General features: G+C 40.6%; 1 protein-coding gene and 1 pseudogene across 6 annotated transcripts in view; one reads left to right on the forward strand and one right to left on the reverse strand.

Annotated features, from left to right (window-relative positions):
• Positions 1-2165: 2165 nt before the first annotated feature.
• Positions 2166-2874, reverse strand: LOC102991528 (EF-hand domain-containing protein D1-like; annotated as a pseudogene).
• A 2849-nt stretch (positions 2875-5723) lies between these two features.
• Positions 5724-27874, forward strand: part of NIPAL2 (NIPA like domain containing 2) — a 70992-nt gene continuing 48841 nt past the window's right edge. For 2 of the 6 annotated variants that reach the window (XM_028500389.2, XM_024115893.3), the window contains exons 1-3: positions 6068-6294; positions 25430-25498; positions 26953-27124. In XM_028500389.2, the coding sequence (XP_028356190.1) occupies positions 6160-6294; positions 25430-25498; positions 26953-27124 (376 nt within the window). In that variant the 5' untranslated portion in view covers positions 6068-6159. Of the gene's footprint in view, positions 5775-6064; positions 6295-12641; positions 12741-25429; positions 25499-26952; positions 27125-27874 lie in introns of those variants that run through there. The other 4 variants (XM_055091045.1, XR_003683354.2, XM_024115895.3 and 1 more) reach the window with 4 other exon arrangements.

The following is a 27874-nucleotide window of genomic DNA, read 5'->3' on the forward strand; positions in this document are numbered from 1 at the left end:
GGCCTTTACTTATGCTGTTCCAGCCCTGTTCACCCCCACCTCTCTCTTTCATTTGACTAACTCATCCTTCAGGATTCGCAACAGACATCACCTCCCTCTAGGTAGCCATCTCAGGCTTGCACCTGCCTTCCTGAGCTGAGCTGAGTGCATCTTCTTTGCTCTCTCCTAGCTCTCAGGCAGAAGCTAACTTGAGTTTACCAGTTTACCTGCCTATCCGCTCACTACGATGCAAGCTCCCAGGGACAGAGTCCATGTTTCATTTATCCTTGTGTCTTTGGCTCCTGCACAAAGTAAATATTTGGTGAACTGAACTGAACTACAAGATTTTTCATTCACATTACCTGTCACTGAAAGTTTGCAACAGACTTTGAGATAAATATGATTATTTCCACTTTATGAATTAGGAAACTGAATCTCAGAGAATTTGTCCAAAGCCATGTAGCTGATAAAAAGCAGAAGACTGAACTAAAACCTAGGTCTATGGACCTTGAACTTTTGGAAACTCTGACCACAGAACCGTGCTTTTATTCCTGAATTAGTCTTTTGTATTAGTTATAAAATATATAATAGTACAAAAGTTATGTCATATTACACATAAATTCATATCTTTAAGAATAATAAAATGAATGCCCATGTAGTCCATTGCCCAGTTTAGGAATTAGAACATTGCCAATACCTTTGAACCACTATCCAAATTTTGTGTTTATCATTCCCTTGCTTTTCTTTAGATTTTCCCACGTATGGATGTACTCAAACAATGTATTGTATTCCATCATATAAATGTATCAAAGTTCATTTGTCCACTACTCCTGTTGATGGACGCTTGAGCTGTTTCCAGGTTTTGTTTGTTTGTTTACTTGTTTTTACAAAGAGTGCTGTTACCCTTGTACAATTCTGCTATCCACATACAGAAGTTTCTCTGGGATATATTCATACGAGTGAAATTCATATGTGCACCTTCATCTTTACCAAACAGTGTCAAACTATTTCCAATGTCTATAGCATCAGCAATGAAGAGTAGTTTCTGATGCTCCCCGTCTTTACCAACATTCGGTGGTAAAAAAAGATGTTTTCTTTTCGTAGAGACAGCAGTTAAAAAAGAGAAGAAATAAATACGATGTTAGAAATTATTTTATAAACTACAACAAACCCCTGATATTTGTGAGCAACCCCAAGAACTCATAACATATAAAAATTTATGCCGAAAAACAGCTTCACCTCAGCACCTTAGAGCAGATGTTGGAAACTGGCTAGATGGTGAGGAGGGTCATGACTTTGGGGATTTTGAAAGGCTCTGGATGTGTCACTTGGGAATGTCAGGGGTCTACTGTAATATAATTTGCATGAAGCCAGAGTTAACAGGAATTCTTCTACTCATTAATATTACTTATAATCATTCTCACAGTGAAGTAGCACAGTATTTAGGGGTAGGAAAAAAAGGCTGAAGTGGGAAGAAGAATGACAAGGATAGATCTAGGGGGAATGCTAAGAGGACAGGAGAAAGGTGATGGGAAGGAACAGAATCGCCTATCTTTTCACTACTGTGTGTCATCTCAGCAGCATGCCGTTCCCCCTATTGGAGAGGGGACAGGCAGTGGTCGAGCCTGGCCTGCCCTAAACCTCAGCATCATCAAAGGACAGAAGATGCAAGAGCACCTGGCAGGATCAGGCTAAGAATGAGAACAGGGAAGTTGGATGGGAAACAAAGGAGAGAGGGGCATGACGGGAAGAGTCACAGAAAAGGATTACCCAAGAAAATGGACAACATTAACATCATAGGCCTCCAGGGACTCTCTCCTCTGAGGACCACCAAAGAAAGAAGTATCTGTGCAAATTAACACAGCAGACCACTCTTTGATGTGGAGAGGGAAAGATAAAAGGAAGAAGTAAAGGTTGCCAAGTAGGGGCACATTCCAGCTACAGAGAAGGGCAGAGGAAGGCCAGCAGGAGAGGGACTTGAGGGGGCAGGTGGGCCCTCTGGGAGGGGCTCCCAGATGAAGGCGAGAGCCGCCCCCCGCCACCCCGATGAGGTTAAGGAGTTTGCGCTGGGTGGTGGTTGTGGAGGCTTGTTGGGGCAAAGGGTCAGCAGGGGCGAGGATGCCTGGCCAGCTCTCCCCGGGGCATCTGTGAGGCACAGCTGTGGGCAGAGGTCCAGCTCAGCCCAACTATGTACTGAAAGTGGCCTTGAGTTCCCGGAAGGCTGCCTGGTGGAGCTTCCTCTTGTCTTCCGCCCTCTTCCACTCATCTTGCTCTGCTTTTAGCTCCGCTTCAGACTTACTGGCAGAGGACAAGGCTTGGACCTTGGCTTCAAAGAAGTCGTTGGACCCTTTGACGCCCTCCAGGGCGACATCGATCTCAGAAAGCTTCGCCAGTGCCATCAGCCCACTGTCCTCCCATAGCTCCCCTGCTGCGGCCTTGTGGGATATGAGCAGGAACTCACGGAAGCTGAGTTTGCCATCAAAGTCCTCGTGCACCTCTTTGATCATGCTCTTCAGGCCCAGGTGGGTCTGGGGGTCCCCAGCTTCTCCATCACCAGCTTCAGCTCCATCAGGTCGATGAAGCCATCCCTTCCGGCATCGTACAGTTTGAACATCTCTCCAGGTCCTTGATGAGGCGGTGGCTGAACTCCGGGAACTCGGAGTAGGTGTGGAAGAGCTTGCAGCGGCGGGGTGGCGCCGCGCTCTCGTTGACGTCCAGCCGTCGGTTCAGCTGTGCGCTCAGCTCGGTGTGGGCTCTGGCTGTGGGCGCCCAGGCAGACGGCTGCGGCTGGGCCTCGGGGACTGGGGCGGCTCGGGGCGCAGGCTGGAGCCCGCCATCCACCTCCTCCCACTTCAGTCACTGCTGCAGCTTGCTGTCTAGCTCCTCGCTGGCCATGGCCACGGTGGATGCGGGGACGCGGGGACTGGGCGGACAGCGCGCTCTTCGCCAACTAGCGACTCTGTGACACTTCCAAAAGTTCTTAATTGTATTGTAATTGTATGTGTCAGTCTTTTCGTCTGTGGTTTGCATTTTTTCTGTTTGTTTAAGGAATCCTTCCCTATCCTAAGGTCATAAATAGTAAACACCATTTACTGAGTACTTTCTGTGTTTCAGTACTCTTAATTCCCTTTCATGGATGATGAATGTAAGACAGAGAAATTAAGCGATTTGATCAATGTCACACAGTAAATAAGCAGTGGACTCGGGATTTGAACCCAGACCATCTGCCTTTAGCATTTGCACTTTAAAGGCTGTTTATACTTCCAGTTGTAGAGATCATCTGGTTAGTCTAAAAGATTTAGAGTTTTACCTTTCTCATTAAAGTATTTAATCTGAAGTTGGCTTTTGTATATGATGTAAGATACCTGAATTAATCTTTAATAACTACTTTATCCCCTTAGACATTCATCATTAGTGAAACTACTGTTGACTGATTCATGCTAAAGATGAATTAAAAAAACAAACAAACTAGGGACTTCCCTGGTGGTCCAGTGGTTAAGACTTCGCCTTCCAATGCAGGCGGTGCAGGGAGCTAAGATCCCACATGACTCGCGGCCAAAAATAACAAAACATAAAACAGAAGCAATATTATAGCAAATTCAATAAAGACTTTAAAAAAAACCCATAATTCTCAACTCAAAAAAAAAAAACACAACTATTTCGTGGAGACTGCAAGAGAGTGATCCCAAGCAAAATGTAATCCTGCTCTCGAAGTTCACAGTGAAGTTGAGCTTCAAATGATGTGCCCCAGAATAGAATTCTTTGAATTAACTGAGGAAGGCAGACCTCCACCGTTCCAGAGTTGAGGACAGAAGATTGATCAAAGGCTTTTGGCATCTTGTAAAGTGAACAGAATATCCCCTGAAGAAACCCTGCAAAAGGCAGAGGCCATCACAATGCCCAGAACAGCCTCCAGCTCTGCCTACACTGCTGAGACCAAAATAGCTCACACGGCCTTCCTACCGCCTCCTTGTGAACTGTGTGGGAAGGAACACTGGTCACGAATTCTTTGTTTCAACTACCCGCACACGCTAGGACAGTCACAGCAACTGCAGTGACATCTTGGAATCTGGAGAATAGCACATCACAGGCTAGACATCATACCTATTCTGCACCAAGTGCCATCTTCCTCCAAAATTAAAGGTTTTTAAACAAATGTCAAGAAATTGAAAATGATTTTTAATTAAAAAATAAAGTGGGAATGAGCTGAATGTGGCAGAGTATAAAATAAAATGGGAATGAGCTGAATGTGGGCCCGATCATAAAGGGTCTCATATTGACAGACTTAAGAAGTGTGAACTTCAATGCGTCAGTGAGCAAGTTTGGAAGTCTTTTAAACAGGAAAGTAACACGAACCGTTTATTATTTTGCTCGTTACAGACTGTATGACTGGTTACAATCTGGGTGATAGAATACCCTAAAGATTGGCTGTGACAAGCTCTGCCGGTGGTGCCCTCCTACCCCAGCCCAGTTCTTCCCTGCCGGCAGAGCTCACCTCCCACTCCAAAGGCTGGAAATGCCTGACAATCACTTTCTCACCCTCCTTGGCAGGTAGAATACGGGCATATGACCCAGTCCTGGCTAATGGGACCTAGTGGGAGAGGTTGCTAAGGGGATTCTGGAAAAGGTTTCCCTGTCTAATAAAAAGATGCATAAGAAGAAAAGCCCCGCTTCTTTTCTAAATATGATCGTGTTTGCATGTAATGCCTGGAGCTGCCACCGTGAATAGCGACAAGGCCAATACCTCAGGGATGGCAGAGCAGAAAGATGGAGGTGACGACATCATAGAACCACACAGAGCTACCTTCCCTTTGGAGATAACAGATGCTTATTGTTCAAGCCACTTTTACTTGGATATTCTGTTACTTGTACCCTACACCATCTCAAGGAAAGAAGCATTAATAACGCCTCCAATATACAATGTAATATAATGTTATAGAAAATATTAAAAATAGACAATTTTTCCTTCAGATACTTATTTGAAATAAATGAGCCACAAAATTGGAAATAGCTACCATATTAACAGTTCACTGAACATTTTGGGTGCTCAAGCAAGAAACTATACAACCTCGGAGATGTCTTATTTTTTCTCTATCTGAAATGATTTTTTTCTCATTTTCTTCTCTCATTCGCACATTTCCCTAAGAACATTTCTCCCTGTTCCCCGCTAGGCAGCAATTCTCTCTTCTTGAAGGTCTCTGTTTCATGAAGTCATGGCAGTCATAGCACATTATTTAAGAAGAAGCTCAGCATCCTGCAAACAAAAGAACTGCAAGTTCCAGGGCTTCGAGCAACAATACAGAATCACAGAGTTCTCAAGGTGAGAGGTACTTAACATCATCTGTAGTAACGCAGTAGAATTTGAATACAGATAAAACCAGAACATCTGGCTAGAGTTCCTTAAGACCATTAACAATTATCTCCCAACCTAAATTCTTCTATGCAGTGGCTGGCAACTTTTCAGCATGTCCTTCTGGTTCCATCTGAAGGAAACCCCATCCAGTCCCCAAAACACATCAGGGTCCTCCAGCTACCACTGGAGAGTCCTTTCATTCCAGGAATATTTGCTAAGGCTCTATCAAGTGTTGGCACTGAGATTTAATCTCTCCTATCTTTATTCTCATGTCGCTTACAATATTTTCCGGGAACTCGTGACTTTTCCATATGCAAACCATTTTAAAAATACAAGTGAGAACCACTGCATCTCAGATAGAGAGCTGGATTGCCAGGTACAGGCGGAGTGAAGGTGGCTGCTTTGGGTTCGCCAATGTCTCCTTTCACTCCTATTCACTTCGGTAAGTGTTGACTCCGCGCCGCTGGGGCTGCAAGGACTTTGGCCCCGACAGGTGCGGACCCGGCGCGCAGAGGGGCGCGGCTCTTCTCCCCCTTCGGGCCCGTGAGGCCTTTGCGCGCCCGAGCCCGGCGGCGGGGCGATGCGGAGCGAGCCGAGCCGCCCCGGGAGGCCGCAGAGCGCGGGGCTCCCCCGGGAACCTGGCGCCGCGCGGGGGCAGGAGCCAGGTGGCCCCGGCGCGCCCGCCTCGCCCTGGCACTGAGCAGGAAGTGGCAGCGGCGCGGCCCGGGCGCGGCCTCCGCAGGGCGCGCCTCCTTTGTGGCGCCATGCTGTGAGGCCGGGCCGGGAGGAGGCGGGAGCCCGAGTCCCAGCGCGGGGAGCGAGAGCTAATGGCGGCTCCTGCGCCCGGGGGCCCCGGAGCCACCGCCTCGGCCGCCCTGGACGAGCTGTCCCGGAGCCTCACGTACGGGGCGCTGGGCGCCGGCAATGGCTCCCTGTCGGGCGCTTGGTACCGCCGGAACCAGGTAAGGGCCGGCCGCCCCGCCGCCTGGTGGGGACCGGGGTGGTGCCGCGGCGCCTCCTGCTCCTCGGCCGCTCTCCCGCCGACTCTCAGAAGGACACCGCGCTGTCCAAGTGGGCAGAGCTGACATGATGTTACCACACATTGACTTCACTGCCCCTCGTTTGGGAGAGCGGGAAGCCCTGGTCTGCCTCTCCTGGGCATCGATCCCTGGGAGCGGGTCGCACAGGTCTGCGGTCATGGGCCTCTGGGTCCCCAATCATCCCGCCTCTCCGGCCTGAATCAGCCTTCTTCTCCCGGAATGATTCTAAGAGTGCGGGGCGAATCTCCTCCACCCATATCCCACCCCCACCCCCCAGGATCATTTTACAGTTCAAAAAAAAAATAAGTGACACTCTGTTCTCCGAATCAGAGAACTCGTTAAGGGCCGCCAAATGTCACCTCTGTGCGGATGCTCTGAGCGTGTGCGTGTGTGTGAGTCCCCACTGTGTCAGCACAGCTCTTCCATTGCGGCGAGAGGATCGCTGATGCTCTTAGCTTGCGATTGCCAGACTCCTTTTTCACCGGCCCTTTGGGGAAACGTCGAGAGCCTCAACAACGTGCATGTACGCTGGAAATACACGTTTAACAGGATCAAAGAGGATTAGAGCTGCCCATTTATTGGGGGCTTGGTTTAAGATCAGAAAAAAAAGCCCTTCCTCTAGCCGTATTTCTGTTCTTTCTAGTGGGTGCAAGTGATCTTGAAATGGTCGGTTCCAAGCTTCCTTCTGTTTTCATATGGGTGTTGCTTTGTTCTTGTTCTTTAACAAATCAATGGTTCTTTTTATTTTACAACAATGTAATTATAAAATATTTGTTGCTGTTGGTCTACATCAGGGGTTTTACCAATAATCAAAGGCCTAGAAGCCTTTTATGCTTGAAAAGTGTTTCGAATGTTAGTTTCTGAAATGTTAAAATTTTGTTTTCAAAACCAACACGGAAGATAATTTACTTATATAAAGACAAAATAAGCATGTTCACGTTATTAGTATTCAACAGAGGAGACAGTATCACTTTGCGTCTGTTTTACCACAAAACATACTAAAATAGGAAAAATGGGGGGCACAGAGCCTATTGGATTCCATTTCTCCTTGCTTCCACCCACAGGACTTACAAAGACAAGAACTGCTTTTTATGGGAAGTTCTTTGAGCATATCTGTTACACTGTGCTTATGCTAGCATATGTTATAAAGCATATTATAATCTGCTTATGCTAGAAGCACTCCCAATAAAAGTTTAAGAATGATATTTTGTCTTTTGGTAAAGGAATTAAAAGAGTAAATGTGACCTACCATGGCATCATCCAAAACAGGAGAAAACATTGTTTGCAGAGTGGAAACCCCTGCAGTCATTAGTCTTCTTTAATGTTTCCTGGAATTCAAGATCATCTTGGCTCTCTGACACCAAACACAGCTTATCATGTGACATAAATGTGAGAATTTAACTTTATGTTTGCAAGGCTTAACTTGCCTTTGACAATATAGATTTGTACAGGTTAGAAAGGGTGTATCCAGGATATGCTAATTGAAACTACTCAGCTGACACCCAAGCATAGCTAGTTTGAGGTAAGACTATATCAGCTTTTCCCATTATTATGCAAACTTAGACTGTCTTATAAGATTGTGGTATTTTATCCTTTCAGCGATTGCATTTGTTTTTAAGCAAAAGTAAAAATTGATTTTTAAAAATTCATTCAGCAAACATTTTATTGAGTGCCTCTAGTGCTGGGCAGGCCAGTAGAAATAAAATGGAATCTAATCTTTCTTTTATTTTATTTTTGTACACTAACTGAATACAGATGGCTGAAAATGGGAGTGGCTCCAGGAAAACAAAACAAGAGATGAAAGTTTAGGACTCGAAACTAACCTTAATTGCTGGATAGCCAGGGTTTAATAAGTTTTATCACTACTGAAATGTCTGAACAGTGTCTGTTCACTGATAGCCCAGCTTTCTGTGTCTTTCCAAGAGACAACCATCAGATCTGATAAATTAACCTTACTCACAGAAAAAGACCAACTTCCCTGAAACACATTCAGGTGACAGATGAATATTTAACTGTGCCCGCTTAGAATCAGTGTCGTCTAAGGCAAAGATGTGAGTGCTTCTAGAGGAGGAAATCCCAAAACAAGTAGGAAGTAGAAGTTCAGTGGGGAAAATGTTTTAGGGAATCAGGGAAGTGAGGCCTTTGCCCCATCTGCATCTCTTAGGAGTCTACCCATACAAGTATAGATGCAATAAAGTTCTACAAAGGTATATTTTCTTTATGTCTCATCCACAAGTTTTCAGTATAAAAAATAATGTTTCTAAGGTGGTTATTGAGCTCCGTGCTTTGTACAAATCACTGTGGGATATTCAACATAGTCTTTAGACTCAACCCCTTCCTTCCTTCCTAATGTTATTAGGTGCTCGGGGAAACGAGCTATGCGGGTAACTGTAAAACAAGGCAGTATGTTTTAAGTGTCGTGTGAGGAATATAAAGTCCTTTGGGAATTCAGAGCAAGGTGGCTTTTAGCAGGGGCCATCAAGGATGTTTTGTGGAGAGGTAGTATTGGAGCTGGACACCTAAAGACAGAACACACAAATTAGTGTTAGCAGGACGCAGAGGCCTCTAACTGGCTAGCTATGGACCGAATCCAGCCCGTAGACGTATCTTGTGTCAAACTGCAGAGAGGTTTAGAAAATGTTTAATACGTTGCCAATGTTTAAAAATGAGTAGATTATATATAAGGTTTCAAGTTTCCATGATCTGTTTAAATATTAGAAGTGCTAGCAACTTGGCCCTCCTTCGCACCTGATAACTGAGGAAGAGTTCCCTGTTTAGAACAACTGTGCTCCCCACTTAGGCCCCTCTCTTGGCTCTCATCTCTTTTACCTACTCGCCATGTAGGCACTTAATTTGCAACCAGCGTTAGAGGCTGTTGTCTAGTTTCTGCTGTCAACTAGCGGAGTTCACGTGGGCGTCACACTGGGCTTCAGTTTTCCTTACTGGTAAAATTAGGCTTAGAATAGAAGATCCCCAGGCTCTTTCATGCTATCTGGTTGAATAAATAAGTGTCAATCCGGCAAGGCTGTAGAGGGAATGGACAGGAAAGGATGAACGTGGGAATATTGTGAAGGAGGGGTTTTGTGGCTGTTTTTTTAAGTTTATCCATGTTGCGAAATATCTAAATTCACAAAGACACTGTCAGCAAGGTTTATTCTGCATAGGGTGAAATGAAAAATTTAGATTTTTTTAATGTCCTTTATTTGAACTTTTGATGTTCAATGGCTTGAATTTTTAAAGTCAACATATTTAGAGGAAAATTGATACAACTTGGCAGGGAAGAGGCGAATCGAAGAGACATTTGTTACGCATTTACTATGTGACACTTTATAGCTATTATCTCATTGGAGCCCCGAATAACCTCGTAAGGTACATATTATCCTCACTGTTCATGTAAGGAAACTTGTGTTAAATAACTTGCCCCCAGATCTAACAGCAAGTAGATTTAACTGCAAGGCTATTTTTATTCCATGCCTGAAGGCCATTGCTTAGAAACTAAGTCTTGAAAAGAATGTGGTAGGGGAAAATGAATATGGCTTGTCTCACTGTACTAAAGAAAAATCACACCGAGTTTTATATTGCCCTTTTATTGATTTTGCTTTGCTACCGTTTATCTCCTTTCTGCTGGTCGCTGCATCTGATTGCCTCTTAGAGAAAGAAAAGTGCCAAAACTTACAAATAACCAAAGGGCCAGGTGGAGGTTGCTGGTCCTTTCCATTTCCTTCCCAAGAAAAATCCCCTTTTTGTTTTGTTTATACTTACTGACCTTTCTTTTTTTTTTTTTTTTTTTTTTTGCCTTCCTTATGTATCCAACATGGCATTTTCCCTTTACCACATTTTCTTCGAGATGTATGTATAAGGCAGCAAAAAGAAGGAAGAAAATGATTACCTCAAAGCAACTGTATCAAAGCTTTTGTAATCATTATCATCGTCATCATCCCATGGTCCTTATTAGAGGAACAGACTCTTAATGCTGTTGTGAATTTGTCACACCACGTGTTTGCCTTTAAACCTACCTGATATCCTCTTTACGGCTTGATTTATATTACCCAGCTATAATATTTGCATTAATGCAATCAGCTAAGTTCAGGCTGTGGGAAACTTCAGTTTACAGGTTTTTGTGGCTCGGTTTCTTCAAAAATCATTTTTACAAGGAAAAAAAAAAGAGCAAGGATAGAGGGAGAACCTGTAGATTCAAATACGCCTAAAAGACCTATTAGGAAAAAAGATAGCCTTCGTTCACCGTGTTTAGGGGTGCACACTTGGGTGATAAAACTATAGAGAAAAGCAAGGAAGTGATTGCCATGGAGTCAGGCCAGTGTTTCCTTGGGGAAGGGAGAGGCTGGGACAGGATGAGGCAAAGGGAGGTCTTTGGGTGGGCGCCCAATTTCTTTTTCTTGATCTGGATGCCGTTATGAGGGTATTTGCCTTATAATAATTCATTTTTTTCAATTCATTACTATGAATTTACAATTCATAGTAAATTGTTCATCTATATCATTTTCTTTACAGTTGCCTGTATCTATTATATTCTACAATTTTAAAAAGTTAAAAAATATTAGGATTGCTGTGACTGTTCAACTTGCATGTTTTACCCAGATGGTGTGGGAAATGGTATGCCATATTCATTTTGTTTCCTTAGGAGAATTTTTTAAACAATTTCTTTTTAAAATGTTGGTGATTGTTCAAATTGGCATTTGAGAGTTTACCATGGAAAGGATGACATTCCCCTAAGCTATCCTTTTTGTTCGAGGATAGTGTGGTTTAAAAAGCTCAGCCTCTTTACTAGATGCGTTGGCAATTTTCTTAATTTCTCCAAATCTTGGCTTTCTCTATTGAAAAACACTACATACCTTATAAGGTTGATGTAGGAATAAAATAAGATAATGTATATCAAATAGTTAGCAGTTCCAGAAAGCACTCAATAAACACTAGCTATTATTAGAAGTATTACAGTCAACCTATATTATAGGAAATGTCATAAAATACATATTTCTAATAATTAATAATTATTGTACTTAACTCATTACAAATGGAAATAAGAGAAATCTTGTCAGTTATTTGATGTAATTCTGTTTTCTTTAATCAAAAACCACTGATTTCTCTACATCCAGTGCCTTCCTCACTCCCTTTGATGTTTGCCTCCCCTTCACTCTCCAAACATATTCACATTACAGAACACTTCCTGATTGCAGTAATTTCCTAATTGGAACACTTGTTATCTTGAAGTACTATGGCGAAGATTCCTCCCATGTCTAATGCCACTTTCCAGAATTCAGGGTTGGGGTGGATGGGTGTGTAGCCCTGGGAACAGCTGACAGGTTTTGGTGGCAGTACTGTGATGATGTCTCAGACATTGACTATAGTTTAACCACCCAGTAGGACCAGTACCCCAGCTTGGGAAGGCTCATGCCGTGTTAGCGTTAAGACTTAAATGCTATTTATTTTAGCTTGAGTGTTTTTTGTTTTTTGTTTTCTGAAGGTCCAACATTCCTCTATTCAGTTTACACCTTTTCTAACCTACCCCACGTGTTCCGTCCAACAGAATTACATTTTACATAAAGTCAGAGCTCTTCACCGGTCTGTCCTGGTCCACCAGAGTGTCCTAATGTCCTAGTGTCCTGCTAGCCTGAAGGCTAGCAGATAACACTCCACTTCCCCTCCACATAGTTCTCAGCATGTGCATACCTGTACATTTGCTTCACCTTGTCACTTGCCTGACCCTTGGTCACTCCCAGCATGGTCGCCCGTCGGGAGACACGGAGTAAATGCAGGCTCGTGTAAATACAGGCTAACACATGTTTAGTCATGAGCTCCACACCTCACCAGATATTGCGTTTGTCCTGGCGTGACTCCTGGCCACGGCAGGTCGTCTTGAGGTCTGCCAACAGCCCCAGCTCTTGTTTCCTAAGCCACCCCCTCACCTTCTCGGCACCTCTCAAATTTTCTCCTTTCAGGAACTTGGACCCCTGGCCTGACTTCTTTAGCTTGCAGCGGGAGTCCATCTCTCTTCTGGCTTTTGAACTTGGCTTCCCTACCAAGAATGCTTTGTAAGTTAAGAGGCTTTGGTTTTCGAGTCACAGGAAACCTAACATTAACTGGCTTAAGTACTAGAGGAAATTAATCAGTCTGGATGACGTGGAAGACCGGAAGAACTCTGGGTCCACACCAGCCTTGATCCACAGGCTCCAACAACATGGCAAATACTCGGGTTCTCGCTCTCCTCTTCAACTTCTGTTCCTCAGGGCTTTTGTTTCCACTTTTTGCAGGCTCACCCTCCAGCCTACATTCTCCCTTTCACTTCCAGGAAGGAAAGCTTGAATTTCTCCAACACTGAAAATACATCGGCTTTAGTCTGCCTGGACGAGGTGGGTATCCACTGGCAAAGGCGGTGTCCCTTGCTTAGTCTCAGTCTTGCCTCTACCTGCTTAGCGATTTCTTTACCATCAACAGTCTTCTCTTCAGTCGGTAGGGATCTCCTGAAAGTTTAGTGGATTTAGGTGAAATAGTGTGGTATGTGAGTGCAATGTTGTATGGAGTCCTAGAAGCCATGTCAGCACTGCTGATATGTCATTCAAGCTTGAGGAGAATCCCGTGAATTCTGGGGGGGTCTTTATTTCTTCTTCACCCTTTGGACTTGCAGGGCTCTGGTTGTTCTGGGGCCGTTTGGGAGACAGCGGCACTATGTTCCCTCTCGTCACAGCCCACGTTAATCTTGATCAGCTAATTGACAACGAGGGCCCCAAATGCAACCAACATTCCACTCAATAAAAATCACAAGCAGAGGGTCCTTCTCAACAGAACAGTGTTGGGTAGTGATATCAAAGAAATCGGAAAACATGGACTGCGTCCTCAAACTGTAGCCATACATATGTGTGTGATCTACACAAGTTATATCACGTGTACATTATACAGTGTACAATGTGTATGTGTGAAAGTGAGATAGAGAGACAGAGAGAGAGACTGCTTTTGAAATACTTGAAAAACAACATTTGAAGGGCTGGTGTGAAGCTACCCTTGCTTATATAATCTGATGGATTGCTTCCATTGTGCTTCCAGGACTAACATAGTACAGTTATGTAATTGTAAATAAAGAGAGCCAAAGCAGAAGAGGAAATAGTGTGATGTACCTTTGGATATGGCTGCCTGAGTCACAGCAGTGGAGAAATGAGTGATTGTGAACAAGGTACGAGCAGACCTCATGTTACCAGCAGCTGCCACAGCCATAAAATAGAGAATAATTTTGAGTTACATGTACAGCATTTTATTAGTCTTTTGAACTATACTTGCAGACCCAAATCACAGTCACCATCAATGAGTCCTATGGGTATCATATGTGGGATGATCATAAAGTATGTTAGAACCTGCCTTCTGGACCAGTGGGATGTGAGAATTTTGCTAGGAATGGGGGAAGTTATCTTGGCTATGAGGACTGACCCTTTAGAGGCAATGAAGAGTCCAAGTCACAGTGTCCCAGAGGAGAAAATTTGAACTTGATTCCTGCCTTGATGTCAGAAAGATCTGGTCTGGTGGGTGGCCTGGCAGATATGTGTCAGTGAGTGACAATGTCATGATCCCTCCCCCAGATTGAGGCACAAACTCACCCAGTGGCTGGGGCCTGAAGTAGACAATAGAGTTTTGTCTCCAGGAGGATGAAGCTGGCAAAATACAGCCAGAGTTCAAGGCAGGCATTGCTCTCAAAACGGACATGTACTCTTGAAACCTAAGCAGGTGTTGGGGAAAGAGCTGTCATTCAGTGAGCTCCCAAGTTTCCAACTTTAGGGTAGGAAGCCTCTCGCAAACCCTGGGCTGGCCCTGCAAAAGGCAGCCTGCAATCCTGCTTCTTTAGAAACAAAAGATGACAGATTTTTTAAATTATTATTATGAATATGTTCTTGAAAAATTTGAAAGTAGTGGGACCTCATCTTGATCTGGATGCAAACAATAGCATTCTTTGTGTTCAGCATGTCTGTCCTTGTTTTAAAGATTCGCCTTTCCAATGTTAAATGGGGTTGATTTGTTTTGTAATAGAACCAAGTTTAAGATTTCCTTAAGTGATATCACACCTTCCTTGACTATTGTTGCTCTCCTTTTAACAAAGTGTTAAAAGCCCCCAAAGGATGTCTTATTAAATTTTTCCCATAAATTTGTTCTACTGCAACTTAAATTTCTCAAAAGCAAAAAAACATGGTGGCTTCTTAGTAAGCTTAGTAAGGCTTATCCTTAATGGAGTTCAGTTTTTTAAAATAATGAATGTACAGTTATGTAAGTAAATGTGTTCCCGAGTAAAAGACAAAATGTAATAGTGCTTAATTGTATGGAAAGGCAATATGTTGGGCTTTTCTGCCTAGGTTTTAAGGTTGATTAAAAATTGGCATGGGACAGCTTGTAGAATAGCAACGATATACTGTGGTATGTAACCCTGACCTTTTCTGTTGGCTCTAAATCACCAGATTTGGATCCAGTGTCATGAGAGTTTCTCAGGATAGAAAGGCAATAACCGTATAACATACAAAAACCAAGATAACAAATTAAAAATCTGTTCCTGACTGAAAATTTTTCTTTCTTTTTTTTCACGTATGGGATTATAGTTTTAACTTAGTTTGGGTTAGTATTGCAGACAACGCAATTATCTACAAGGGCAAAGGAGATTAGTGGTAAGAATAGTCCAACCCATTCGGTAATCTAAAAAGCATTTCATATTTCAGGTTGCCTCCAATGTTTGCTGCGATGAATATGAATATCGTTCCTCTATGGCGCTGTTGTAATTAACTCTCCACATTTCCCCTACTTCTTCTCTGAGATCCCGAAGTGTCTCCTAATTGGTTTTCCTGTTCCCTGTCTTGCTCCCTCCTAGTGCATCCTCCACACTGTAGCCAGGATGAGTCTTCTAAAAGTCACGGCTGGACCTAACATTCTCTGGTTTAGAGTGCTGCGTGTTGTAGCACCGCCAGCAGATCCATGGCACGAAAAGCCTCCTGCCTGCCTCTCCAGTCCAGCTATACTGGAGTCGTGCAGATGTGATTAAGTTAAAGATCTTGAGGTGGGATGATTATCCTGGATTATCTGGATGGACCCTAAATGCCGTCACATGTATCTTTTTATAAGAGGAAGACGCAGGGAGATTTCATATGGAAGAGGAAGGCAATGTGGCCACAGAGCCAGAGATTAGACTGATATAACCATAATCCAAGGATATGTCAGCAGCCACCAGAAACTGGGGGAGGCAAGGAATGGATTCTCCCTTAAAGCCTCTAGAGAGAGTGTGGCCCTGCCATTTTTTTTTTCTTTAATCCTTGAAATAAAAATTTTAATGACTGAAATTAATAACTAAACAGATAAGGTAAACAGTAAATTGGAAACAGCAAAAGAGCCTTATATGACAGCATAGGCAAACAAGTTCCAGTCTGTGCACCTATATGCAAAATGTTATTTTAAAATAAGTCTTCTAGAAAAAAATGTAGGGAGTTTTCTCATGACCTTTTAACCCAGATATAAAGGGTACCACACATAAAGCTAAGGATCAATAAGTTTACTTCATCAATAGAGTATATTTAAGTCCGTTTATTACTTAAAAGTTTCTATGCAAAAAGAGGCAAGACACAGAGTGAGAAAAGTTGTATGGAATGCATATATTCAAAAAGAAATCATATTGGGGATAAAGTACTCTTACACATCAAGTACAAAAAGACTGCCACCATAAATTAAAAATTGGACAGTCTGGAAAAACATTTAATGAAACAAGAGAGCCAAGTGGTTTATAAGATTATCTGAAGGTTCAACATCATTGGTCATTATAAAAATGGAAATTTAAACCATAATGAGATGTGAGGTTCTCCAGAATAGCTAAACTTAAAAAAAAATTACAATACCAAGATACCAAGTGTTGGAGGGGAAGAGAGGCACCTGGAAATGTTATTTACTACTATATAACATTTTGGAAAAATCTTTGTGAGTAATTATAAAACCCAGACATATGCATACCCTATAAACTAACAGCTGAACTTCTTGGTATGTGCGCCCTGCCATCTTGATTTCACCCCAGTGAAATTGATTTTGGGCTTCTGGGCTCCAGAACTGTGAGAGAATAAATTTCTGTTGTTTTAAGCCACCAGCTTTGTGCTAATTTGTTACAGCAGTCACAGGAAGCTAACATACTCTCCAACCTAGGCAGATTTGTACTTGGTCCCTTCTGTTCCCACGGGTTCTACAGAACATACCTCTATTATAGATGTCACAGGTGGTAGTCTTTTTCTACCTTTTCTGAGCTTATCGAGGATACTTTGCATCCTTAGTTCCTGAAATAGGACCTAATATTTAGCAGTTACTAAATAAATACCAAATGGGTGCATGACTGAGTGAATAGCTTCTGGTGTGGGCTTCAAGTTTTCTGTCTCTCATATCTACCATCTTCTCTCTGATCACTTCCATTTCATGTCCTTTTCCTCCACCTTGTGTGTTTTTCCAGAGCAGTGTCTACTTGTGGTTTTAAGCTGTGCAATGGTTTTATTTTTCTACTTAATCTCTTTCCTTCGTTCAGCCAGCTTCCTTTTTATTTCTTGCTTTTATTTCTTTCCTTGTTATCATCTCCTCTTTTAACTCTTTTTCAATGAATCCATATTCTCTTTAATTTCATTGAGTCTATAAAGCAGAAGTTTTTAACTTCTTAGTTTGCAAATTTTCCAAGCTATAGATAATTAAGAAGAATAATACAGTAAACACCATATGTCCTTCACGTGGAGATTCACCAGTTGTTAACATTGTGAAATATTTGTTTGTTCTCTCTCTCTCTCCCTCTGTTTTTTATTTTATATTGTCATGTATCGTTTGAAACTAAGTTGCACACATTATGAGTCTTCACTCCTAGAAACGTAAGGATGTATCGCCAAGATTTTGGATGTCCTCCTATCCCCTCCCAACTTTCTGGAAGTAGATTTGTGTCTACCTGTTTAGTAGGTGCAAATAAAAAACAACCCCAGCTCATTCCTAAGAGTTTCCTGTGAGATGAAGTGACCTGAATGTTCATTTCTCAGCTATATCATTCCCTTTCAGGTTCAGGCTCTTAAGATCATTCCTGCAGTGATTAGTTAACCTAAATCACTTAAACTGTGGTATTTCTGGTATTCGAAACTGGATCGCTCACGTCCGTGTTCAGGGATATTTTACTGCCTGGAACAGGAGGTAGCATTATTCTAGTTGTGAGTTGAATATGACTATTACAGTGTTCAAGACTAGCTCTGAATCTATGGTTCTTTTGAACCATGTACTAGCTCCACTGGGTCTGATTCCAGATTTACGTTTTGAAGGCAGAGCCAGGAATATGGTTGAGTTCAAAGCCAGAACTGGGATAGACTATGACCAATTCCACACATCCCTGTTATCATATCCCATTGCCATCTGGCCAAACTGCCCCACCCATGGATTAGAGGTCAATAACTTTATGTGAAATATCTAAAGAACATTCTGGCACCAAAAAGTAGGAGATAAGATTGTTATTCCAAATAAAACAAAAACATCCTTAGTGCTCATTAGTGCTGATATTTCGAACCTCATTCTCCATAAATTGTTTGCTGTGGCTCCCACCATCTATCTGTCAAGCCATCCTGGAAAAGCCGGAAATTGAGCTACAGTACTGACAGGAGTGAGCACGGCAAAAATTAAGGCCATCTTTCTGTGTTTCTGGTCTGTACTTCTAGCTGCATTGTTAAGATGTGGAGCAACCTTTCCTTCTCACTATTATCTTTGCTTTATTTTATTTGCACTGAGAAAAAGAAACAGATCCTGCTAATTTTAAAACTGTGGTAAATTGGCATTGACTAGCCAGATGGTTACCTATTGCAGTCTGTGAAGAAATGGTGATTCAGACATGAGCTGGGTGCCTTGGGGCCAGAATTTGCCTGGTATCTATCTAGCTGTGTGACTTTGCACAAGTCACTTTCCTTCTCTGGCCCTCTGTTCTCTTTCCTGACCACCAGTCTCCAGATCGACAAGGAGGGGAGAAAAGAGGGCGGGGGGAGAGAGAAGCTCTGAGTTTCCACTAATTGTAATACGCTAGAAATCAGATAACACTCTGAATAAAGTAATGAAGTAAACTAGATGTCTTTAATTTAAACGGCAAGTTTATAAGGGCTGCTCCCTGTATGCATAGGACACTTCCGATTGCAGGTGAGGATTTTGTAGTCATTAAAGCACATTTACCAGAGCCTCTAATTGGAAACAGCATTTAGTAATGCTTGCCTCAAGTCACTCTATGTCCTTAAAGGTAATTAAGCCACCTTTTTTAAGAAACATTGCAAATTTGAACCTTCCCTCCCCAACAATTAGGAGCATTAATGAGGATTTACTGAATTACTACTCTTTACAGGTATGTGTCAAATGAATTTAATGAGCATGCAATTAACCTTGAATAATTAGGTAAATTTTCAGAAAAACGAAGAATAAGATATACCATTTTACAATGTGTACTGGCGTACTTCCGAGATATTGCACGTTCAGTTCCAGACCACCGCAATAAAGCAAGTATCACAACAAAGTGAGTCACATGAATTTTTTGGTTTCCCAGTGCATGTAAAAGTTATATTTACACTTACAGTCGTCTGTTAAGTGTGCAATTATATTGCCTATTGCATCATGTCTAAAAAAACGATGTATATTGATTAAAAAACACTTTACTGCTAAGAAATGCTAACCATCATCTGAGCCTTCAGTGTGTCATAATCTTTTTGCAATAGTACCATCAAAGATCACTGATCACAGATCACCGTAACAAATACTGTGATAATGAAAAAGTTTGAAATATTGCAAGAATTACCAAAATGTGACACAGAGACACAAAGTGAGCAAATGCTGTTGGAAAAATGACGCTGATAGACTTGCTTGATGCAGGGTTGCCACAAACCTTCAATTTGTATAAAATGCAGTATCTGCAAGGTGCAATAAAGTGAAGCACAATAAAATGAGGTATGTCCCTATTAGCAGGAAACTCTTTCTGACACCTGCTTTCTACCTAGGTATTTCTGTTTTTTTAGTATATATGAATTCACTAGATTTTAAAAGTCAGGGGCTTCCCTGGTGGCACAGTAGTTAAGAATCCACCTGCCAATGCAGAAGACACGGGTTCGAGCCCTGGTCCAGGAAGATCCCACATGCCGCAGAGCATCTAAGCCTGCGCCACAACTACTGAGCCTGCGCTCTAGAGCCCACGAGCCACAACTACTGAGCCCGCGTGCTGCAACTACTGAAGCCCACGCGCCTAGAGGCCGTGCTCTGCAACAAGAGAAGCCACTGCAATGAAGAGTAGCCCCCGCTCGCCGCAACTAGAGAAAGCCCGCACGCAGCAACGAAGACCCAATGCATCAAAAAAAACAAAAGTCAACAGGCAGCTTTCTTTTATTTAGTTTTGGCTGTGTTGTGTCTTCGTTGCTGCGTGCGGGCTTTCTCTAGTTGCGGCGAGCGGGGGCCACTCTTCGTTGCGGTGTGCGGGCTTCTCACTGCGGTGGCTTCTCTTGCTGTGGAGCATGGGCTCTGGGCTCACAGGCTTCAGTAGTTGTAGCAGGCGGGCTCAGTAGTTGTGGCTCATGGGCTCTAGAGCGCAGGCTGAGTAGATGTGACACACAGGCTTAGTTGCTCTGTGGGATCTTCCCGGACCAGGGCTCGAACCCGTGTCCTCTGCATTGGCAGGCGGATTCTTAACCACTGCGCCACCAGGGAAGCCCCAGCAGGCAGCTTTCTATTGCACACTAGTGGACACTTAATTGTTGAAATCTGAATTCTGGGACAAGCTTGTTCTCTCACGAAACTGAGTGTTTGCTGTATTCAAACCCCAGTTGATTATAAAATACTGTTTGACATCTTCCTAGGGCCAAAGGTCAAAATTTACTATTTCTAGACAGTGTATAATCAATATGAGACTATTTCAGTTCAAATAGCATTTAATAAACAACTTCTCTGTGCCAAAGACCTCTACTAGTCATTAGGGTTACCAAGATGAGTTGATAAGTCATAGCTCTGCCCTCAAGGAGTTTATAGTCTAGAGGGGAAATGCACTTGTAAAACATAATTATAGTACAGTTTAATGTATGTACTGATAGGCATGTATAAAGACTCAATTCAAAAGGAGGCCAGAAAAGCTAAACTTGAAGATAGATCTGAGGAAATTATCCATAACTCAGTACAAAGAGATAAAGAGTTGGAAAATATGAGAGCTGTTTTAGGAAACAAGAATTAAAAAGTCCAACATACTTGTAAGAGGAGTTCCACGTGGAGAGAATAGAGAGAACCATAGATGTTAGATTGTAGTTGTGTAAGATGTTAACATCAAGGGGAGGACTGGGGGAAGAGTGCATGGACCTACCTGGACATTTCTTTATAACCTACTGTGAGTCCATAATTATTTCAAAATTAAAAACATTTAACAGTAATTACTGAAAGACTATAAATAAGATGTGTAACTTCCTAGCCAGAAGAGTAGGAGAAAGAAAAGAATAAAGAAAACTCAATCATTTCAACAGGATTCAGGAAAAGAGAAATTAGAAAGCAAAGAAAAAGCAAGATAACTACAAACACAAAAAAGATAGAAATAAAGGAAAATATATTTATAATCACAATAAACAAAATGGACTAACCTCCCCATCTGACAGAAAGTCTCAGGATTTTTTTTTAATCTAGTTATTTTCTATATATAGGAGACTTGACTAAACTATGATGCAGAAATGTTAAAGTGATGTGGAAGGTAGCACATATCAAAAGAAAGCAGCTACAGTAATATCAGCTAAAATATATTTTTAAGAAAAAACCTAATGATAAAAGGAACAATTACGGGGGCGGTGGTGGTGGTGTGATGAATTGGGAGATTGGGATTGACATGTGTACACTGATGTGTGTAAAATGGATGACTAATATGAAAAAAATAAATAAATAATAAATAAACATAAGTAAATAAATAAATAAAAATTAAAAAATTTTTAAAAAGGAACAGTTAGCTGGGAAGGTAAAGCAATCCTGATCCTGTATACACCTAGGACTATAGTCTTAAAATATATAAATACATGTTTGAGTAGATTTTTAACATACCTCCCTAGGCAATTGATAGACAAAGCAATCCAAAATTTAGTAATAATATCAAAGATTTGAACAATGACTTAATGGAGATAGATAGATGAATGGATAGATAGATAGATAGGAAGGATATATAAAATGTATTAACTCAACTTTTAAATACTTTATTTTCAAACATACATGGAACACTTATAAACTTGACCCTACATACCAGCAGGTCACAAAACAAATTCCAATTTACACTGTATAACAGGTCAAAAGCAAATGTTAATATACACACAGTGTATTTTCTGCCCACAACTCAGTAAAATTAGAAAATAGTAATAAAGTGATAATCAACACCCCATTCATTTAGAAATATTAAAAAACACATCTCTGAATAATATAAGGCTCAGATAAAAATGATGAGATAATCAGAAAATATTTAGAAGTAAATGCCAATGAAAACTGTACATGCCAAAACTATGCAGGCAGCTAAAACAGAGGGTGTACTTAGAGGGAAATGTAAAGCACAATTTGCATGATAGAAAGAAACAGAAAAAGCTAATGAGTTAAGAGTCCAAATGAAGAAGAGGAAAAAAAGAAAAGCTGAGTAAACAAAATAGATAATAAAAATAAATTGAGGAAAGAAAGAAATATATATTTGTATCAACTTCAGAAAAAAAAGTCACTTACCTCTGGGAGGAAGAAGAGACTGAAATAGAGCTAGTTACATTTGTAACATTTTATTTCTTTGGGCAAAAAAAAAGATGTAAATGCTTTGTGTTTTTAAAATTATTTTTGTATAACAACTTATTGAAATATAATTCACATATCATATAATCCACTCATTTAAATTGTACAGTTCACTGAGTTGTACAATCATTACCTCCAGCCTTTAGCTATCATATGAACAATACTGGTATGTAAATTTGTGTACAAGTTTTTGTGTGGATATATGTTTTCGTTTTTCTTGGATATATACCTCAGCATGGAATTGCTGAGTCAAATGGAAATTCCATGCTTAACTTTTTGAAGAACTTCCAGACTGTTTTCCAAAGTGGTTGCACCATTATATATTTCCATGAGCAGTGTTTGAGGGTTCTGATTTATCTACATCCTTACTAACACTTGTTATTATCTGACTTTTTGATTATAGCTATATTATTTGGTATGAAGTGGTATATCACTGTGGTTTTGATTTGCAATCCCTCATGACTAGTGATGTTGAACGTCTTTTCAATGTACTTGTTAGCCATTTGTCTTCTTTGGAGAAATATCTATTCAGATCCTTTGCCCATTTTTAATTGGGTCATTTGTCTTTTTATTATTGCATTGTAAGTGTTCTTTATATAGTCTAGGTATAAGTCCCTTGTCAGATATATGATTTCCAAATATTTTCTCCCATTTTGTGGATTATCTTTTCACTTTCCTTGATAGTGTCCTTTGAAACAGAAAGTTTTTTAATATTGATGAGGTCCAATTATTTTTTCTTTGTTGCTTACGCTTTTAATGTCTTATCTATGGGAATCCATGGCCAAATCCAAGGTCACAAAGATTCACCCTTATGTTTTCTTCTGAGAATTTTATAGTTTTGGCTCCTACATTTAGGTCTTTTGGTTAATTTTGGGTTTATTTTTGTATATGTTATGAGATCAGCAGCTGTACCATTTTACATCCCCACCAACAACGAACTAGGGTTTCAATTTCTCCACATCCTTACCAACACTTGTTATTTTCTGTTTGTTTTTTTTTTTAATTGTAGCTCTCCTAATGGGTGTGAAGTGGTAGCTTATTGTGGTTTTGATTTGCATTTCCCTAATGATTAGTGCTATTGAGCATCTTTTCATGTGCCTATTGGCCATTTATATATCTTCTTTGAAGAAAAGTCTATTTGAGTTCTTGGACCATTTTTCAGTTGCATTGTTTATTTTTTTGTTGTTGAGTTGTAGGGGTTCTTTATATATTCTAGATATCAATCTTTATCAGATATATGATTTGCAAATATTTTCTCCCATTGTGTGGGTTGCCTTTCACTCTACTAATAGTGTCCTTTGGAGCACAAAAGATTTTAATCTTGATAAAGTCCAGCTTATCTATTTTTTCTTCTGTTGCCTGTGCTTTTCATGTCATATCCAAGAAATCATTGCGAAATCCTGCTAACCAAATTTCTAAACACTTGGCCTGGTGGTGTTTAAACTACTCAGTGAATCATTTAAAGAATTTTGAAGTAAGTTATTTCTATTCAACAATTTACTTTTATAATTATAGAAGATTTTCATAATTATCCATTCAATCCCAAACTTCTTCTGAATTTTTATTTTCCTGATTACTGCCAAATGCAGTCAATTGTAAATCGAAAGCATGGAAATAGCACATTATATTATGATACAATTGTTCCCCATGAGGAATAGTGATCAAAATTATTGCCAACTGCTTTTATTAGGAAAAGAAAATTCTTAACTGATTAAAGACTATGGATATTATATGTCAACTATTAAATGGGTTTTCAACTTTTCTGCTTCATTTTTTAGAAATACTGAATTTCACTTCAGCACATATAATGAAGTTCTAAAACTTCAAAGACATTTTGCATTCTGAAAAGAGTTCCTTGTGGTTGTAATGTTCATTTGAAATTCAAATAACTCCTTGGAATTTGAAGCTAGCTAGAAGTTATGTACTGTAGAAGAAGAAGGGGGAAGAGCCCTTCTATCATTGCTAATTTTTACTGCTAGAAGATATTACATCTTTGTACCTAGATAGGAGCAGAATATGCATCTTTTGAAGTCATCAAATAATACATATGCTATCTATAGTAAAGATCTTGGGCAATGTGTCAGAACTTATTTTTTAACCTCTGTAGTTCTTGTTTTAAACCACTGTATACTTTCTCAAGCAAGTACTTTTTTAAGCCCCTCATTTTGTATAGTAGATGATGTAGAAGACCCAATGGAAGTCTTAGACATGATTCCCTTCCCTCAGAGAATTTGCCGTCTGTTTATAGAGCCTAATGATACACCTGACGATTTAAAAGAAGAAATAAGGGATGTTCACCATTTAGAGTCTGAGAAAGTAAAAATGGGCTGTGGTGTCTGAGAAGGTTGTAAGGAGGTGGAGCTCCGATGGCCAGGAGGGTGAGGTCTGATTGAAATGGGCTGAAGGAAGAAGATACTCTGTCTGGGTAAGAGGAATGACATGAGAAAAAGTATGACATCTGACTGGAGAAGTCAGGAGCCAGGTACCCAAGGTAGAGGGAGCACATTAAAGTGTGCTGTGGACAATTGGATGGTCAGGATGAGGACCGATTATGCGGAGCTGGTACAGTAGTTTTGTATTTAATATAGTTGTCTGTAGAGAGACATTGTGGGTTCTTGACCAGCAGAGTGGCGGGAAGATTTAGTCTGTCTCCAGTGAGGTTCATAGCAGTTTAGAGATAAAAGGATTTTTGGAAACATCTTATCCAACATCCCCTGTTTACTGAGGCTGGGGAGCTGAAATAACTTACTCAATGTCGCCCATTAGAAAATAGCAGATCTGAATCTCAGGTTCATCATTTAACCCCAAAGCCAATGATCTTTCTTTCATACCACAGTCTTCCAGAATATCTTAAGAGAAAGAAAAGAGGGAGAACAGAAATAATTATATAGTCCATACTTGAGGCAACGAACACCCCAGTCAGAGAGGTTGCTGAGGAAATTGGCAGACAGGATAAATAGAAGCATCTTAGTGCGAAAAAGTCAGAACCTGATGACTGTTTATTTTAGTGAATGAAGCACATATCTAGAGAATTCAGTAAAGGACTGAACTAGTTATAAAAAATAATATTTGACTAAAGTGAAAAATTAATCTTAATAAAACCATTATTCATATTCCAAATGACCCTGGCAAACGGGTGCTAAGTAAATATTTGCTGAATGAATGAACAAATGAATGAATCAACTTAAATTTTTGTAGTTTTTTTGGTAAATATCTTACAAGTGCTATTTAAAGCACCATTTAAAGAAAACATTTTCTTTTATAGATTCACCTTTTTGGAGTTTTGCTGGCCATTTTGGGAAACTTGGTAATCAGCATTTCCCTAAATATTCAGGTAAGAAGAAGCTTATTTTTCTAACTCTGTAGTTTGATCCAGGGACACATTATGACTTCAATGAGCCTCAGGCACTTTTGCCTTCTTGGACTTCTTTCTCCATTAAAGAAAGTATATCTTATGGCCTCATTGATATAAAGACAAATATAATCCAGGCTAGATTGTTTCCATCTTTTTTCTTCTTCTGATTTTAAAAGAAGTTAAATGTTTTGTGAGCCTCTTAATAGTATTGTGTACCCCAGACCAGGTGCCTGTGAATTTGTATCACACTTAAAAAGATGTTCATATCTTGGCATAAGCCAAGATTTATTTTAATGTTCTACATTTTCTTATAGTACTTTTATTATTTTCTAAATAACTTCTGAAATTAAAAAATTTTTTTTTTTTTTTTTTTTTTGTGGTGTGCGGGCCTCCCTCTGTTGCGGCCTCTCCCGTTGCGGAGCACAGGCTCCGGACGCGCAGGCCCAGCGGCCATGGCTCACGGGCCCAGCCGCTCCGCGGCATGTGGGATCCTCCCAGACCGAGGCGCGAACCCGGTTCCCCTGCATCGGCAGGCGGACGCGCAACCACTGCGCCACCAAGGAAGCCCCCTAAAAAAATTTTAAAGAAAAGATTTTATCTAGAATTGTACATACTTCTTTTTTTTTTTTTTTTTTGCGGTGCGCTGGCCTCTCACTGCTGTGGCCTCTCCCGTTGTGGAGCACAAGCTCCGAGGCCATGGCTCACGGGCCTAGCTACTCTGCGGCAGGTGGGATCTTCCCGGACCAGGGCACGAACCCGTGTCCCCTGCATCGGCAGGCGGACGGACCCTCAACCACTGTGCCACCAGGGAAGCCCGTATGTACTTCTTAAGGAAGTAAGTTCAGTTATCATAAAATCAATAGGGAAATAGAGCTTTATTTAATGGCCAGTTTTTCAGGAATTCATACATTTCCAATACAAAGAAATACTCAAACCAGATATAAATGAGTTCCCCCATCCCAACCCTCTGCTACCAGAGCTTTCTGCCCTGTTATGTTTATTGTGGTAGCAACTTTGACTCATAGATTTGAATCCCTTCTCCGAAGGTGTTTCTTTAGTAACTTATTATCTTTATTTCAGCATTTGAATTTTTTTGACAGTATAAAAGAAGTATTTTGGTGTGGTGGACTAAAAAGTCACTTAACTCCTTAACACACACTCCGTCTTTAGATAGTAACAATGATATTTACTTCACAGAGTTGTTATGAGAATTAAGCAATATATGAGAAGGCCCTTTAAACTATAAAATGCTATATCAATGTGATTCACTTCTGTTAATATGTTTGGAACAAACAGAAAACCGTAATAATTGCTCTATAATAATCGGCAGATAAATTTAAAAGCCATGAAGCAATTTTATAGGACCAAAAATTTCAAGGCAAGTTATGGTTGGGTGGAAATATTTTCTTATTTGCATCGTGATGTACTTCCAGAAATATTGGCATCTTCAGTTGGCGCACCAAGAACACCCAAGGCCGTACTTCAAGAGCATGCTGTGGTGGGCCGGCGTCATACTGATGGCTGTGGGAGAGACAGGAAACTTTGCAGCCTATGGATTTGCCCCCATTACTCTCATTGCTCCATTAGGCTGTATGTCTGTTACAGGTGAGCCATTTTTCTGTGTTTTGACAAATAGAACTTTTAAGAGATCAAAATAGTTGGCAACAAACATACAACTTAACACATGCACAAAAGAAAAAAGTCGTTTCCTGTTTTCTTAGCATGTTAACTTGGAACAATTATACTACCAATTTCAGTTATTCACTGTCATGGTGCCACATTAACCACAAAGAAACTTGCATTTTGTAGCTGTAACATCTATGTTTAAAAGCCTGATTCCCGGTATCTGAGTCTTAATAAATGAAATTAACAGTAGCAGAAAATGTTATACCATGCTTTTTAATCATTAATGAATTATCTTAAAGCATTTGTAATAAAATGCTATGTTTTATTCATATGCTAAACTGACATTACACGTAGTTAGAGTCCTTGATGCCTGATCCATAGTTTAGCATCTCTTTTACATTAAGAATTAGAAATAAAAACAAACAAATGGGACCTAATGAAACTTAAAAGCTTTTGCACAGCAAAGGAAACCATAAACAAGAAGAAAAGACAATCCTCATAAAGGGAGAAAATATTTGCAAATGAAGCAACTGACAAAGGACAAATCTCCAAAATATACAAGCAGCTCATGCAGCTCAATATCAAAAAAACAAACAACCCAATCCAAAAATGGGCAGAAGACCTAAATAGACATTTCTCCAAAGAAGATATACAGATTGCCAACAAACACATGAAAGAATGCTCAACATCATTAATCATTAGAGAAATGCAAATCAAAACCACAATGAG

This window comes from Physeter macrocephalus, chromosome 15, assembly GCF_002837175.3.
Source record: "Physeter macrocephalus isolate SW-GA chromosome 15, ASM283717v5, whole genome shotgun sequence".
Classification (NCBI taxonomy): Eukaryota; Metazoa; Chordata; class Mammalia; order Artiodactyla; family Physeteridae; genus Physeter; species Physeter macrocephalus.